The 18,087-nt window shown below is 36.9% G+C and overlaps 2 protein-coding genes across 2 annotated transcripts; both read left to right on the top strand.

The window, feature by feature from the left end:
* The first annotated feature begins 1,002 nt into the window (after positions 1 to 1,002).
* Positions 1,003 to 4,724, top strand: LOC132126874 (class E basic helix-loop-helix protein 40-like). Its single transcript, XM_059538433.1, has 5 exons — positions 1,003 to 1,374; positions 1,487 to 1,550; positions 1,741 to 1,848; positions 2,241 to 2,364; positions 2,593 to 4,724. The coding sequence occupies exons 1-5, from the start codon at positions 1,298 to 1,300 to the stop codon at positions 3,429 to 3,431; spliced, it is 1,212 nt and encodes a 403-aa protein (XP_059394416.1). The 5' UTR covers positions 1,003 to 1,297; the 3' UTR covers positions 3,432 to 4,724.
* Positions 4,725 to 9,254: 4,530 nt separating this feature from the next.
* LOC132126568 (ADP-ribosylation factor-like protein 8B) lies at positions 9,255 to 16,770 on the top strand. The gene is made up of 7 exons (XM_059537903.1): positions 9,255 to 9,388; positions 10,321 to 10,401; positions 10,549 to 10,622; positions 11,664 to 11,757; positions 12,243 to 12,310; positions 12,434 to 12,504; positions 14,003 to 16,770. The coding sequence occupies exons 1-7, from the start codon at positions 9,266 to 9,268 to the stop codon at positions 14,050 to 14,052; spliced, it is 561 nt and encodes a 186-aa protein (XP_059393886.1). The 5' UTR covers positions 9,255 to 9,265; the 3' UTR covers positions 14,053 to 16,770.
* Positions 16,771 to 18,087: the final 1,317 nt, after the last annotated feature.

Raw genomic sequence — 18,087 nt, 5'->3', positions numbered from 1 at the left:
CATGGCGTGAAAAGCGCGTGAAAGCACCGCTGCCGCCATTGGCACGTTTCTCCTTACCGCGCTCGGAACTAAAATAACCGGGTGATGTCAGTCCCGGTGATTCAGCCGGTCCTCCGCCTCCGCCCTCACCCTGCGCCGCCATGAGGAGTTCAACGTGACCGCCGCCGAGTACAACCGGCCACAACAAACCGAGCCTCAGCACGAGAGAGCCATAAGCGGCTGCACGTGCAGCGCCAAGTGGTCCCGGTGTGAAGTAACGGCGCGCATCTGTTACTATTGTGTAACCATAACAACGGCGCCGTGCTCGCTAGTGTGCCAACATCATGTCAGGGAAAATTTGTTAATGAAGACTTGTATTTGGCCTTCGATGGAGCAACAGGTGCTCTGGACATCATTCATCCGACATCAGTTTCTATCCACTGCACGCACGCATTCAGACCCGCGCTCGCGTGTTTGTAAAGAAACACAATCCTTTATGCAAACACAGCTCACGTTTGTTTGGTGAAATTTGATAGATTTGAGAGTAGGTCGAAAACAAAAATATTTTAAAGTATGTGTTTAATTTTAAGTATTAATTTATACATCATTATAATCACACGTACCACACACGTTTCTTTCAATTGTGATGTTCTGACATAAAAACGATGGTAGTAAATAAGTCGGAATTACCATCATAATTACGACGGTAAATAAATATTTTGATGCTGTTTTTGACGGTAGGTTATCTAGATAAAATACTCTGAACGTTTTGTCTACATCTATATCATAACATGCTTTCAAGTCAGTCATAACACACGTTCCTGAGACGAGCTGTTATTGTGCACTGAGAGAGAGAGAGAGAGAGAGAGAGAGAGAGAGAGAGCGAGCCGCAGCATGGTGGGACACGGGACAGGGGAAGGCGGGCGGTCTGCTCTAAATGGGTTGAGCTCTCAAAGCGCCGTCACACACGTGAGGCTCATGTGACTGGTGCTCGAGACGTGTCTGCAGTCACAGGGTTTATTTAACACGTACTTCAGATCCACCCACATACACTCATTTAACCAGCACCGGAGCCGACAAATGCCTCCTGCACCTCCACCTTACAACATCACTTCTGCGTCCTAGTTTTGAGACAACGTATTTGGAACCAAAACTACTTTATTCGAGGAAAATACATGTGGACTTTTATGAGAGAGTAAAGGATCTGCTTTTTATATATACGCATATATATATATATATTTATATATATATTTTTTTTTTTATTTATTTATCAAATCTACCCTATTCTTACATCAGTAAGACATATTAATAGGGTAAAATGGAAAGGATTACCAGTGCTCAGCCTCCTCCATGCATGGCCAAACACGCCTCTATGGATATCTCTGACATGCAAGGGTAAGTCAGTCTCCAGTTGTTGCGTATTTATGTCTCTGAAAGCTTTCCGGGGAGCTAAATATCTTATTGGCTGTTTTATTTATTTATTTATTTGTATTATTATATTTTATAGAATGGACTTTCCCATGTATGTGTATAAATCCCGGCGGGGAATGAAGCGCAGCGAGGACAGCAAGGTACGAAATGCGCAATTACGCACAAACACGATCGCGCACACTTTTACTTGCAACTTTTGTTGGATAGAAGTCTCTTTTGGTGTTTTAAACAAGATTTATAATGCACACTTTACATTTCTGTAGTTTTGCTTTGTTATTGATGTTTTTTTCGCATGGAAATTAATATAAAAATTTAATAACTAACCCACAGGATACATACAAATTGCCTCACCGATTGATCGAGAAGAAAAGGAGAGACAGAATAAACGAGTGCATCGCCCAGTTGAAGGATTTGCTGCCCGAACATCTTAAACTCACTGTAAGTAATATGGGAGTGGATCGGCTCACCTCACTTTGTTGTAGTATAAAGCGCCACCTGCTTGTTGATCATGAATTAATCATTTTAGTCCTGCTTTTGGATTAGTCACCTAATGTAATGTGCTTGATATACATTTTTAATATATACAACATGTAAACTTTCGGAACTCCATCTTGTGATTCTGGCTTTAGTTAATTATTCACATGTCAACAAAGCATGTTATATTGTCATGTGGAATATCAAAATATTACTTGCACACACACGTGCATGCACTGGTGAGCGGAGAGGAGTGTCTCTGTTCCTTTCCCGCGCAGGTTTGTCCTCTCTGAGCTGCTGCGGAGAGTGTTACATAAGAAAGATCAACATGCTTATCTGAGCTCTTCCTGTTTTAGACTCTGGGACACTTGGAGAAGGCTGTTGTTTTGGAACTCACACTCAAGCATGTGAAAGCCCTTAACAACCTGCTGGAGCAGCAGCAACAAAAGATCATTTCCTTGCAGAATGGAATGCAAATCGGTGAGTTTTCGATCATGCAAACGGAGCGGCACACTAAAATTGTGTCTATGTCGCAGGAAGCGGCCCTGCTGAACTTTTCACCTCCCCTCCCCATTCATTTGTTTTTGAGTGCATTACAAAATAAAGAAATTGAGACACGCTTGCGCAACGCAGCGAATGATCTGGCTTAGAGGACTGTTGTGAAGGAAAAAGTTGACATGGTTTCTAAACTTTATGGTTTTATTGCAGGTGAACAGGGCAATGGGCATTCAGAAAACAGCGAGGAGATGTTCCGTTCCGGGTTCCACTTGTGTGCCAAGGAGGTTCTTCAGATCCTGGCCAATCAGGAGACCGTGCATGACCTGACGCCAACTCACATAATCAACCATCTTCAAAAAGTGGCATCTGAGTTCATTCAAAGCCCGACAAGTCCTCGTCTAGACGAGCCCACTCCCAAAGCTCCAGAAATCAGGGAGAAACCAGCAAGCCCACAGCCGAAAGTTGCAGAGGGTCACGCAAAAAACTGCGTGCCCGTCATTCAAAGGACTTATCCCCACAGCAGTGAGCAAAGTGGGAGCGATACGGATACTGACAGTGGCTACGGGGGTGAGCTTGAGAAGCGTGAACTGAAAGCCCAACGGTCAGTCTACTACAGCAAAGATGCTGGAGATCTCAAGCATGGTGGCAACATTAAAGAGGAGCTGGATGAGCCGCAGGCAAAGCGGCAGAGGTCTGACTCTTCAGAAGATGAATCTCTGTCGGGGCCAGACATAGTGGGTGGCCACAGCCCCTACATGAGCTTCTCTCCACACCAGCCCCTTTGCATGCCCTTCTACCTCTTTCCGCATGGAGCAGCTGCAGCATACTTGCCCATGCTGGAGAAGTGTTGGTACCCCGGAGCCATGCCCGTGTTGTACCAAGGCCTCGGCGGCTCCCCGGAGGGCATGTCCCCCGAGAAACTCCCCTCATCCCTGGTCATGTCCTCAAGAGTGGGCTCCCCCATCACCACTATGACCCCCATGGACTCTCTTGCGCTCCTGCAGGCCCTGAAACAAGTTCCCCCATTAAACCTGGAAACCAAAGACTGAGGACTCACTCTGGGGTCCGCGATAGCCCGCTCTCTGAATGTCTTGGTCTTGAGAGTGGACTTCCCTGCTGAATAAGCTCCCGAAGAGGGTTCGGTTTGAAGAGGGTGCGAAAGCAAAGTTCAAAGACGCACCCTCAAGTACGGCAAACAGCTGTTCTGATTCCTCTCAGACATACGCCGGCCTCCCTCTAAATGCAGAGACACGCATAGACTCTCACACACACTTATCAACTCCCTCCACAACCAGCAGAAAACACCCAGAGATGGAACGGTCCACGTGGACAGACGGGTAAAGGAGGCCTCGTGCACAGCACTGTGAAGAAGTGAGCTCTGTCCTTGGAGAAGAAGGACCTGGGGTTGGTAAACGGCTGCTCTTTGCACTTACGCCGAATGTTTAAGTTGAGAACAATACAAAACAATAACCCAGAATGTGACGTGCAGATGGTCCCCCAATGACAAAGCCTTTTCCCTTTGCACAAGCACCTTTTCATTTGTTGAATGTAAACGAAAAATAATTTTTGTAATAAAACATCACCCCTGTAGATGCTGCTTTTTTTGGACATTTCTCTGTGCCGTGGTGCTTGCTCAGGAAGCTCCACTCTCTTATGCTTCTGTGACCGCTTTAACTGATAAGAACCGTCCATTTAGACTAGAATGCTACCAAAAAACATCTTTGCTTTGGATTGGCCAGAGTCTCAAGGGCCTGAGTTTCCCTGCATAAACAAGGACGCCATCGCCTCCTGAGAAGGGACGCTCGTGTAAATACAGTAGTGATGTAATCACAGCTCCACTGTAGCTTTTGAGTTTGTCATCCATTCGTGCACGTAAGTGAAGTTGTTGTGAGGTAACTGCTTGTGTAATTATTTTGTTTATACTATTTGTACATCTGTATTTTTGATACGTGACCCACACATTTGTTCACAAGTTTTAGAGCTGTATGCCATGAGATTGTGTACATATCTTTGGACCTAGACTCGATCTGCATTATGTTCTGTGTTCATTTCTGGTCAAATTAGGACATATCTTGGTTCATGTTGTTGCCTTTACCTGTTTAAAATGGTAAACATGATGGCGGATGTCTACATTTTTAATCCTGGATTCTACATAGAAGTAAAAGAAAGTGAATGTAATGTTAAAACCAATATATTAGTTTTGTATAGGAAGAGGTACTTACTTTTTATTTTGGGACCTAAGAGAAGGTTGATTGATGTATATATTTTGTCTAAAAAAGTATTGTTGACATACATTAAAGAAAAAGTATTAATAAAGTTGTTGTTGTTTTTTCCTGTGGAAATCATGTCTGTCTGAGTCTGTGTTTGAGAGCTTGAACTTGTTTAGCTGAAAGAGAGAAAAACTCGCTGTTTTTCCCATCACAGTTCGTCCTTATGTAACACTTACATAACCCATAAACGTGCTGTCTATGCAAATGCTTTAGACAAACACTACGATAAGAGTAGGGTTACAAATATTCCAGCCTCACACCTCCTAACTAAAGTCCGTGCATTTTTGATAAGGTTTTGTGGCGCACTTATTCTCCAAAAAGACTTCGGACCCAAAGCAGAGAACATAATTGATTTTTTTTTTTACAGTCTTTGTAACTGCGTTACATTTCTTGGAAGATGAATAGCGTCCTATTCTAATGCTCGCTAGCTGTTGAATTAGGTTAAGACGCCTCGCGTGTCTGTGTGTGTGTGCTTGATCCTGTCACATGTAGAGCCACACGGTAGGCCGCGCGCACTGCACCGAAGCACGGACAGCCACATGCCACGCCTCCAGCGCAGTCAGCACGATACAATAATATGCTACAATAGCGAGACATCAGTATTATCTGTGTGTAAATGATTAATATCTATAAATTAATTAATTTAATTTATATTAATTTAGTTAATATAACTGAGATATATATATATATATATATATATATATATATATATATATATATATATATATATATATATATAATTATTATTATTATTTATTATTATTATTATTATTATTATTTTTAGATATTTAGTAGTTTATCCTTATCATTTGTCTATTTTGTTGTAAAATTAGCTATTAACTAGGTATGGCACCAGAGCAGGGTGATAACATTTAAATAGAAAGGTTTCTGTGTCTTACTGATGCATGGAGCTCATGAATGAATTAATGAAATGAAATAAAGTGGCCATAGTACTGTTGGCTGTTTGTTTTAAAGTAAACATTGGGCTTCGTGTATAAAAACAAACAAACAAAAAACATTTGCGCTACATATACTATGCGTTTGATGTATTACTGAGTAAATACAGTACTTTTGATTTAAAAAAAAAATATGTAAGTTTGCATGATAGACTGATGCAGCAGCAAGTACAAGTGCTCATCTTTCTATTCTGAAGCTTTTGGCGCTCTCGCGTGGATTATCGTTCAAACTGCAACGAATGTTAAATGTGTTCATACTAAGCGCAAAATGTTTATTGTCCAAAAGACGCTACAGTATGTGTATTTACTCACATTTTCTATATTTGACTATATTTTGCTCTATATTTTCTATATTTACTATATTTTGCTTTATTTACAACAATCTACTTATTGTTTTACTTAATATTTGAATGCTCAAATGTTTTTAATGGCCATTTAATTCTTACTGTAATTTTAAGTAATATTATAATTTTGTTTGTATAAAACGAATGAAATTATATATATATATATATATATATATATATAGGATTTTTATAAAGATCAAAGTCTGTTATTTAAATTATTAGTGTAATACATTACATTACACATTTTAGGTAACAATCGGACAATCTTGTAACCATATTGACACAAAAATACAAAGAGTATAAGAACATACAGTACTGTATATTCCATTCATTGTGATTAACAACTTGAAGAGCATTAAACATTACAATAAATAAAGGTTTGCCAAACTGCGGTTTGTGTGAACCACAGGGGGTTTGTGAGTTTAAGCAAAAGCTAACAATTGATTAAATCATAAAGGTAGTATAACCTAAATAAAGTCATTCAAAAACAACAAAACAATAAATAAAAATAAAACATTTACAATAAATAAATAAATAAATATTTGTTTACCTGCTTGTCACATGACCCTTAAACCTCTTAACTGTCACCTGTCCCCTCAGAGGGATGCCTACGTTTACTTCACTATAACAAATAAATCCTTATCTAATCATGAAAAATATTTATCGTTGGAAAGGTCTAAGATGCCTAATAGATATTTTACCAGTGTTTTTTTATTTATTTATTTATTAATTTTTATTTTTTTGTTACAAATTATAGTAGGAACAGCAACAGATTAATTTATGACAAGAGTGCACCTCAAATAATCTACAATCATAACAAGCATTCTGACCTTTGTCACAAAAAGTATTTTTCGTTGCTTTTTTCCCTATCACATATTAGAAATCATCATAAATTACACATCGACCGAAGGCTTAAAACTAGGAGACTTTTTAGTTTATTTTAGAAAGGAACATTTAAAAGATGTAAAAGAGGAATTAGGGATAATCAATGAACTATGACAAAAATATTGCTATTGTGTGAATAATATGTAATCATGTAATCAATAAAAAGTAACTGTAGTCTGATTACAGATATTTTAAAATGTAATTTAATCTAAATACATAATCCAGATCGGTCCGTGTTTTGGTCATTTGATTTTCCATTAAAAAAAAAATAAAGATGTATGAGAAACGTTTTGTTTAAGAAACGGAAAACGAAAATTTTGCTGGATTTTTCGTATTTTTGTTTATGGTCAAAAATGAGATTATGCTTTAATATTTGTTTGAATGTGTATGCGGCGCTGAAACGCCCCTTTCATCCTGCTGTTCTGCACCGACAATCAGCAACGAGAGCTCAGTTCATCTTCAACAGGAGAGAAGCGGCAGACAGCAGAGTTTATTAATCCTGCCGATTCTTTGCTAGTGGTGCTTGCAAGATATATATATATATATATATATATATATATTATTGACAAAACAGAAATTACTTTATTCTATGACATTTGAATTTTACTGTAGGCCTATATGATCTACAACGACATGAAATATGCTTATTTTTAGCCTACTAATTTTATTCTATGCCTATTTAAGAAAAACCTCACACGTAGCCTAACATGTTTTCATTCACTATTACATACAGCAACTGAAGCTTTATCTTGTAGAGTGTAGTCTGCTGCACTTCTCCACACTCTCCATCCCGATAACAGAGGAAAGAGCTTCAGCTCCGCCAGTGCTCCGCCAGTTTTGGTTCATAAGACACCCTAAATAACATGAAAACCTTACAAAACTCAACACGATGTGCTTTCTGCCATCTCAGTCTACATGAACTTCTTTCTGAAACGTCAGAAATTAACCATGTTTATGCATCAACCATGTCTAGCTGGACATGTCTACTTTTAAAATAAGCCATTTAAATAGAAAAGTAATAAGCCTAATAATTTTATGTTTATGCCTATGTAATTCATATGAAACCAAGAGAGGTGCAGTGTTCCCCGTCTGAACTCATTATCTGTAATGATGTCACTCCATCACTATATTCATGCTTTCATACGGAATTCGTGAATTCAGTTCAATTCTAGGTAGGCTATAGCCTATTTAAAGCAGACTAATTATGGGGAAAACTTAACTTATTTTATTATAAATTTTATTATAAACGTGGGTTGGATTTTTCCCATTATTTTTTTTTCTGAATGGCCTAAAATAAATTAAGTAGGCAAAAACATTTTAGTATATTTTTTTCCATGTCGTTGTAGATCACAGGCTAAAGTGAAATTCAAATGGCGTTTTATGAATAAAGTTGTCAAGTCTGCTTCGTCAATAACATGCAGCAGCCTAAAAATATAATATAATATATTATTATTATTATTATTATTTTATCTTGCAAGCACCACTAGCAAAGAATCGGCAGGATTAATAAGCTCTGCTGTCTGCCGCTTCTCTGCTGTTGAAGATGAACTGAGCTCGCAGAATACAGAAGAGTTGAAAGGGGCGTTTCAGCGCCGCCCACACATTCAAACAAATATTAAAGCATCTCATTTTATACCCATAAACAAAAATACGAAAAATCCAGCTAAATTTTCGTTTTCCGTTTTTTAAACAAAACAGAAAAACGAAAATCAATCCGTTTCTCATTTATCTTTATTTCTTTTTAAGTAGAAAGTCAAATGACCAAAAGATGCACGGACCCAGATAACATGTAATCAGTTACCGCGTTACTGCAGAACCTGATTTTACCAAGTGAGAAATGTTCCTGGGACAACATCTTTATTGTCCCTGGAACAACATTGTGATTAACCAATCAGATTTGAAGAACCAGTTTATAGATTTTGTGAAGTTTATGCTTAAAACCACTGTTTGGTGCTTGTACATCAGTGTCATTCATCTGTCATTTCCTCTGATTTTAGGGATTACTCATAGTTAAGGTTAGGTTTAGGTGTAGGGATATGGTCAAGAATAAAATTGTGGAGTAAAATGTTGTTCCAAGGTCAACAACATATGTTGACCTAGGAACACATCTAACTCAGCAAAATCAGGACGTGCGTTACTACCCAGATCTCTTTCTCTCTCTGTGTGTGTGTGTGTATCTGTGTGTGTATACATAGATTTATTTGATTGTATTTATATATGTATGTAACGTTATCTGTCTGTAGCACAACAGCGTGTCGTATAATGTCGTAACTTTTATTAGTTACGATTACTTACGGCGCGGCGCGGTAATTGTGCGTCATTTGTTGTCACCTGACCTTTGCCTCAGCCGCTTCCTCTTTCTCCTCGAGTCCTCCAGCAGGAACAGATCTACCCCATCATCAGAGTTTGGTCATCCAGCAGCGCAGAGATGTTGGCCCTCATCCACCGGCTCCTGGACTGGTTCAGGTCGCTCTTCTGGAAAGAGGAGATGGAGCTAACGCTGGTGGGACTGCAGTACTCTGGAAAAACCACTTTTGTCAACGTGATTGCTGTAAGTCTGCTTTCATTCCTCTCAGTTTGAACACTTGTCATGTCATTGCCTGCCGGGATGGAGAACAGATGCTTCTCATACCTGTTTATGTGAGCAGTGTGCTCTTATGAGTCATGGCGTGATGTTTCCCATGGATTGCTTGACGTTTTAGCTTATATATGAAATATGAATTGCTATTGTCTCAAGGTTGGAGGACTTTAATGACTTTTTAGGGAGGGTGAGATGCCACTGGTGTGGTTTAGTTTGTAAGTCGAATGTAATCAGTTTAATAAAACCTATATAATGTAATAGAATATATGAATGTACAGTAATATAATATGATGATCATCAAACACAAAATTTGATGATTATGTCAGTGCCAGATGTGTTTTTTGATTGCCTTCATAGATTGTTTTCAGCAATGAACACATAACAATCTGACTCAGAGCAGATGTCATTTATGAGAGTAAAGTAAGTTTTTTTTTTTTTGGACAAGTCAGTGCTGGTTCATTGTGGTTTTGCATTTTTAGTACCTAAAGTTTCTCAGTTGTATGCTTGGTACTATAATGGAATCGTGGAGTCCACAGAGTAACCTTTAAATAAACCCCAGTGTGACCCATAGTACAGCAGCCTGGATCTGTTATTAGGCAAAGTTCCCAAGTACAAGTGACCGTCCCAATGGGGGTTCTTGAACCGTGAGAGTTGCCCTTTCGCCTCTCATAGATGCTTCTGCAATGCAGCACAAAGAATTTACAAACCCAGTACATCTGGCTTTGAAACTCGATGCAAAAGATCGAATTCTTGATCGAATGCTTTGAAGATTTTCAAATGCAGATCAACATGCAGTTACATAGTTGAAATTCTTAGGTGTTTTGTAATATAGCCATGAAATTAACTAAGCTCTTGTATTTTTATCATCAACGTAAGGGTTTTGCATGATTCTTTTCCACTAGTCTGGTCATTTCAATGAAGACATGATCCCTACAGTCGGCTTCAACATGAGGAAAGTCACCAAAGGCAACGTAACAATAAAAGTAAGTCTCATCTACACAGATCATACTTCTGCCTCAAGCATGGTTTTCTTGGATCCAGATAATATAGATTCTTTAATGCAAATTATATGCATCACAAGTACAATGTTTCATTGCCAGTGCCTTCTATCATGTCCTGTTTTTGCATAGATTTGGGATATAGGTGGGCAGCCACGGTTCAGGAGCATGTGGGAGCGATACTGCCGGGGCGTCAATGCCATCGTGTGAGTACAGCATCCACAGAGACTTGCTCGCTTTATTTTATTGAGTCTGGAATACTTGATTCTGATCAGTCAGTGCCGTTGAGCGGTTAGGTGTTTTTGCATAATGACCAATAAAATGCATCTAGAAGCTAGATAAGATAGAGAATTTATAATTTCAGGTATTGCTAAATATTATTTGCTAGTAAGTCAGGAGAAAAAGGTAACTAAGATTGTATATTAATAATAATAAATTTAAACTACTGTTCAAAAGTTTGGGGTTGGTAAGATTTTTTTTTTTTATGTAATCAATTCTGCATTTATTTGATATAAAAAATTATAATGTATAATATTATTACAATTTAAATAAGCTTTTTTTTCTATTTGAATGCATTTTAAAGTTGTAATTCATGTATTCCTGTGATGCAAAGTTGAATTGTCAGCATCATCACTCCAGTCTTCATTGTCACATGATCTGATCATCAATGTTGAAAAATGTTCTTGCTATTTAATATTTTTTGGAAACTGTGATGCATTTTTTAATGATTCTTTGAATAAAAAGTAAAATAAAATAAAAATAAAAGTTTTTTTTTTGTTTGTTTTTTTTAAATATAAATGCTTTTACTGTCACTTTTGATTAACCCGTCCTTGCAGAATAAAATGATGAAATTCTTGTTTGTTTAAAAAAAAAAAATCTTACCCCAAACTTTTAAATGGTAGTGTATAATAAATAAATAAATAAATAAATAGACATGGTTTCAGACAGTTTCCATTTTGTTGCTTATTATTTTTCTAAGCTCAAGATATAAACTATTATACAAGAAAACAGAATAGTTGAATCAGATCAGTATTTTTGGTCCATTTATTTACTTTTGATAAGTAGCTGTGTAATAAATGAACGATTGTACAATCAACTAATCAACAAAATAAACCCCTTCGTGTTAAGATTCTGATCACCCTTTCAGGGTTTATTTTGCGACTGGCTGACTGTAAATCATCCCTAACCAGAAGTTTTAGTGTTGACATGATCAACACCTGCATTAAGGACTCTGTTGGTGTTTTCAGGTATATGGTTGACTCTGCTGATCGTGAAAAGGTCGAAGCCTCGAGAAACGAGCTGCACAACTTGTTAGACAAACCACAGCTGCAAGGCATTCCTGTAAGGAGAATTCATTTCTGTAGCTGATCATTTCCCCTTGTGCTGATAATAGAGGACTGTTCTATTTATTAATACCTTGTGCTGTTTTATTACTGCTGGATTTTCCAAAACAATAGAAAATCAAGCCTAGCCATCACACCACACCTTTTCCAGATCCTTCCCCACTGCTGTGTTGTATTGACCGAGCATGACTAAGCATCTCTGTCGTCAGCTCCTGTGGTCTGAGATGTCCTCACTGGGGGCATTATCGGTCTTATCTTCAGCAGAGAAATCAGCACAGAGGAAACAGATCGCTCATTGATTATCTGTCTGTAGGGAGTGATGGACGTCCACTATTTGCTAAAGTGAACAATTTAAAAAGACAGCTTTAACACAATCTAATGTAGAACCAACACCCAAATAACATAAATCTTGGTAGCAAAAGTGTGAAACGGGCAGTTTAAACAAAAAGAGGTTTAAGACAATTCGTTCTTTATCTTTCACAGGTACTTGTCCTTGGCAACAAAAGAGACCTCCCCAGTGCTCTAGACGAGAAGCAAATAATCGAAAAGATGTAAGACTTTGTTTGGTTTCTTTACAGTTGGGGGACTACACCCAGATCTTTAGAAAGATTCATGTGAGGCTACTCTCAAAAAATGGCTAATTATTTTTGTCATTTTGTTTCCTTTTTCCGCAGGAACCTATCTGCCATTCAAGACAGAGAGATCTGCTGCTACTCCATTTCATGCAAAGAGAAAGACAATATAGGTGAGAGTGACTGCATTTTATACACAACCAAATATAAAACTGTGAAGTTTGGTCAGTTAAAACATCTTAGCAATTGCATAGTATAGACCCTTGCATTGTGGCGATAAACACTAAATCTAGTTTTATGCTATTGAGTGTCACAAGCAAATGATGCTATTGATGTTGAAAGCCTTTTTGGGTATTATCTTCATTACTTGAAAAGTTAATGCTAAGATTTCTTGGAAAAGTATGAGAACATTATGTGCATCCATAACTGCAAAAAAAAGAAGGCCTGTTGTAGTTAAGTGGCTAATACTGAATCAAATGACTCATGAATCACCTCACTGTGACTCATTCACGGTACAGCGTTTGAGAGTCGGTAGAGTTGTGGTTGTGATTTCATCTTGATTTCCTCTAATCTGAGAAGCTGTCCATTTGCCTTTGTTACACTACATTACTCACAGTATTTTTAATTATCTTTACAAGCATCAAATTAACAGAGAAAAGCCTAATGCTATAATGTGAAGCAGCTGTTCCCAAACAATGACAAATACTTCAAGCTAGTCTGCGCAAGAAAATAAGTGTAATAGCGTAAAACGTTTTTTTGTGAGACATTTACTTGTTTATCTGTCAGTAATGACAGTTTTAGTTTATATTACAAACATCACTTAGCAGTCACTCATGTGTTAGATCATACGTTTCAGAATGCTTCTGTCATCAAATAGCTGCATATAAGAAATTGAATTAGCATTAGGACTGTCACTAACTACAAATAAAGTAGCAAAAGCAAGTATCACATGGTTTTATTGAACAGATCAATTTAAATACGTAATATAATCAGAATTTATGAACATTGTGTATTATATCAAATGCCTGCAGAGGGCGCCAACGTCCTGACAATTGTTTTTACACTTCAGCCAACAGCGCGAGCTAATCCTTGTGAAATATAGGCTCATTGTGTTTATACTTACCATACAAATATTCTAAATCAAACTTTCTAAAGTCTACTTTTTAAATGAAGATTGAAAGAGTTCTTGTAAGCTTAAAGGTGGTGACATTGACTGGTGTAGTTTGTTTATAGCCTGATTAACTTTTTACTTCTGGCATGATTGTATTTGGGCTAAATGTGGAAGAATCACACTTTTGTAGGTCACAGAGCCTATTTTATGCAATAATCCAAAGGTCAGTGGAAAAATCTTATTAACTTTCTATTCAGGGAACCGGTGTAATGACTTCTGGGTTGGCCTTCAAAATAATGTGATCCATGCAGTACTCTGTTGATCCAATTTGATGAAATTTAAGCAAACAAGCATAAAACCAGCAATAATTGTTTTCTTATTTGTATTTACAAGCTGCAGTGTGTGACATCTGCAATATAATGTTTTTTTTGCATGAAATATTTTGTACTACTGAATTGCTGTCAAACAGCCCATTGTTTTGAAAGCGCCACAAAGCAGAGAAATCAAAATATGTGTACTTTTAAATTTGGATATTATAAAAAACATAATTCCTTCCTCAGATATCACACTGCAGTGGTTGATCCAGCATTCAAAATCTCGGAGAAGTTGAAAGCAGACCCCGTCCTGCCCCTGTTCCAGCTCCCAGCCCAGCCCAGCGCTCTTCAAACCGGCCGGCCCTTCCTGTGAGCAGTGACTGTCCCTCTCAGCCGCATCTGTCTGTCCATTCACTCTCTATTACACACAGTGAACTGTCAGTAAAGCATCTTCACCGGTGGGCCTCAGACTCCACTCAGCTCATTGTTGCTATCAGTTGAATGGATTTTTTTTATTTTTTATTGAAGCTTAACCTCTTATGGTTAACCTTGACATGGTTTAATTCAGTTTCAGAGTTTGCCTTCTTATCCTGTGAAATAAGTTTGTGGTATTGTTTGGGGTTTTCTTTTGTTCTGCTTGGTTTATTGTTGTATTATTTTTGTGGTATTTTTTACCACAAAGAGTGTTTAGAATGAACATTTGAGTAGCTAGTATTGTACATTTAGGGCTTCAATGCTTTTAAATGTACACTACTTTTCAAAAGTTTAGGACTGAAAGAATTTTTGATTATTATTATTATTCTTTTTTAATTGTGCAAGGATCTATTAAATCGATCAAAAGTGACAGTAAAGTTACATAAATGCTCTTTAATTGAACTTTGTTCTTCAAAGAAGGTGACAGTTTCTAGAAAATTATTAAGCAACTTTAATAAAAATAAGAAATGTTTCTTGAGCAGTAAATCAGAATATTAAAATGATTTCTCATGTGACACTCAAGACTGGAGTAATGGTGTTGAAAATTCAGCATTGCCACCACAGAAATAAATTATATTTTAAAACATATTCAAATAGAAAAGTTATTTTAAATCATAATAACATTTAACAATATCACTCCTTTTTTATCAAATGTATACGGTGTTGGTGAGCATAAGAGAAAACCTCAAAAACCTCAAGAAATCTTACTGACGCCAAACTTTTGAACGCTAGTGTACATTCAGCTGATGTTTTTCCTTAACTCCATGTTAACTCTATGCCCCACCTCCACAAACTATTTGTGAAATAATCATATTTTATATTTGCTTCATAGCTGGATGACTAGACATTTACCAATATCTGCCTTTCAGCAAATCTGGACATTCTGCAAGCTGATGGTTATAATTAATATTCATGATTCAAGATGATTTTATAATGCCTCTCCTCATGTTTTAGATCATCTTAATGGCTCTGTTTAAATCTTTTCCTATTTGACTCTCATTACAATAACAAAGCCCAGTTTATTAGTATTCACGACCCACAGCTCATGGGCATGCTTCACACACTGTAGCCTTGAGCATAAAACATCTCAATTCTGAAAACTGTCCTCTAATGGGATCCTGTGTTTGTCAGAGCAGACTTCTGATAGACGTCTTGGCATTTACATTAATTAGTGAGCCTAAAAGTTAAGTGCCTTTTGCAGATACTCACATTTTTAAAGCCCAAAATGGGTATATTGTGTTTTTTTTCCCGACCAAGCCCCAAAATGCTGCACAGTTCTTCTTCCTGTCTTCTAAAGATCAGTTTTACATCGAAAACAACATTAAAGGCATCTGTTCTTTATGACGTATTATTACTGACTTCCCATTAGCTGCGTGAGTCAGTAGTTTCCCACTCATTGCTTGAAGACTGAGATGAATAGACTTTCTGCTCTAGTTTTCAGATTGTTCTCGCGTCTCTAATCTACCTCAGTGGTGTCATGAGCTACAGCAAGCGTTCAGAGAGTTGCACACCATGATGAGAGAGATCTTAAACTCGAATAATTCAATCCAAGATATGCTTATGTTTTTTAACGAAGAAATCTTAAAGATTTCTTCATTTGTGTTGATCTTTATGCACTGTAATTGGTGATTCTGCCAAAAAATCTAAGACTTATCCCTGAGAACAAAGGCTTTTGAGTGTATATGTGTGAAAAAATGTGTGCAAAAGTATATGAGAAAATTACAGTTTTTGAGAAGCATTGGTTGTTCTGCCATAAAAAGGCCTGATAGGTGCATCAATTACAGACTGTTAAGCATTAAATACAAATGTTGTTCATACAAATACTAGTTGAGAGAGAGACACACACAAATCAATTCCAAATAAGCTGTTTTTTTTTTTTTTTTGGGTGGGTGGGGGGTCTTTTACAAAAGTTATTGGCATTTATGATCTACATAAAACTGTATGTAATTCATCAAGATTGAATGTTGTTTAACTTGTTTATAAAGGACTTTAATATATGATACATTTTTTTTTTCTTTTCTCTAGCTTTTTCCCCCTCTGTTTTCAAACCATCTATGTCAAATGGGTGCCCACAAATTCCAGACTGTTATTACTTTTTACAGGACATATTAATGGCCGTGTTATAATATTGTAATTTGTGATTATCTCGACATTGCTGAGACATTACTGCAGCCTTGTAATACAAGAATGGAGGTCACATCTTCACCGTTCACATTTCTCTCTTCCTCTGTGCATTTCTTCATTCATTCATTCACTCAGACATGATGTGTGTTGTTGGTTCTGCTCATCTAAATGACGCAGGTCTGTGGCCAAAGCTTGTTTCCTCGTGTGATTATCTCTGTGCCGCCTTCAAACACAATACAGAATGGTGTCTCTTCTCCTTCATGTGACTATCCACACATGAAAAATCAATGGATCTGTTGCATACTTTGTATATAGGCAAATGTAAAGCTTTTTTATTTGTTTTGCAGAGTGCTCTTATTTGTGTCTCTTGCATTATACAGTTTTGTGATCGCTCAATAAATTGTTTTTTAGGGTGACTCAAGTCTGTGCATTGTCGTGTTTACGATTACATTTGACAATTAAAGGTTGAGAGCGAGTTGTTGGCTTTTGAAGTTCTAAAGTGATGTAATCAGATCTTTTTCCAGACAAAATGTTTACTCATTTCACTTTTTCCTCACACTTTACAATTGTTAAGTCACTAAAACTTATCACAAATGGAAGTATGGAAATTGAGTAATTAAAAGAAGTAAACATCAATACCTGTCATACGCATAATGTGCATATTACAACAAAACTAATTTCAACCGTATACATATTTTTAAGTTGGTATAATTCTTTAGGGGCTTAATGCAATGTTTGCAATATACATTGGTTAAAATTTACAAAGGTCCTCTAAAATAATACAATTTTTACCTTGTCAAAAATAGCTCTGTTCACAGCCACAGTTTCCTTGCATGTCTCTTTAAATGATAATGAGCTATCGCTCACATTTGTGTTTAATCCCTTGGTAATATTAGTTTTTGTGTTGATTGTTCAAGCTTTAATAATAATAATAACAAAAATAATACAGGTCTGGACCTAGCCAATAACGGACTGTCTGCGTTATTTTATTTTTTTCTTCTTCGTTTCAGCTTTTCTGAACTGGTAGACATGACAGCAACCTAACTAAATGCAAATAAATAACTAAATTGAAAAATTCATCCTATGTCACCTTTATGATCATAAGAAAAAAATATTCTGTCAAATGTATTAAAACCTTAGACTGCTAGTGTAAAGTGGTCTGTAAGGCAAACACAGGTAATATTCATTGATTGCAATAATGAATCAATATTATGCATATTAATTTATTTAATTTTGGCTAGAACAGATCTTAACATTTACCCCAATTTGCATAACATTACAAAAAAATAAAATAAAATAAAAAATGTTAGCCTACTGTTCACAGCAGTTTATTTTTTGGTCGCCATGGGTTTTTGCAGTGTGTCAAGAGACCACATGGTGGCAACAGAGAGCCAAAGAGCTGCATTTATGTTTGAGTTCGTTTTAAACTAGGTGCGTGCCAGTTTTTAAACTGTTCAAGTAGTGAAGTATCTGATACAATTTTATATCAGTGAGCTAACTGTTTTGATACCTGCAGCACCTTTTTGTGTAAAGACTCCACTTTATTCCACTTCTGGTGAGTAGGCTACACTTATGAGAATGGTACCCCACAAAAAAACCAACAACAAAAAATAACTTTAGAAGCTCTGTTAAGCCTTATATTTGTCTATAGCCTAGCTAATCTGTCTGGATATATACACACAGAACTGAAATACGGTACTGAAGATATGTTCCATGGTTTTCTGTAGGCCTAT

The sequence above is a fragment of the Carassius carassius genome, chromosome 44 (genome assembly GCF_963082965.1).
Source record: "Carassius carassius chromosome 44, fCarCar2.1, whole genome shotgun sequence".
Taxonomy (NCBI): domain Eukaryota; kingdom Metazoa; phylum Chordata; class Actinopteri; order Cypriniformes; family Cyprinidae; genus Carassius; species Carassius carassius.
Note: the sequence above shows the minus strand (reverse complement) of the source record. Positions and strands in the feature narration are given on the sequence as shown.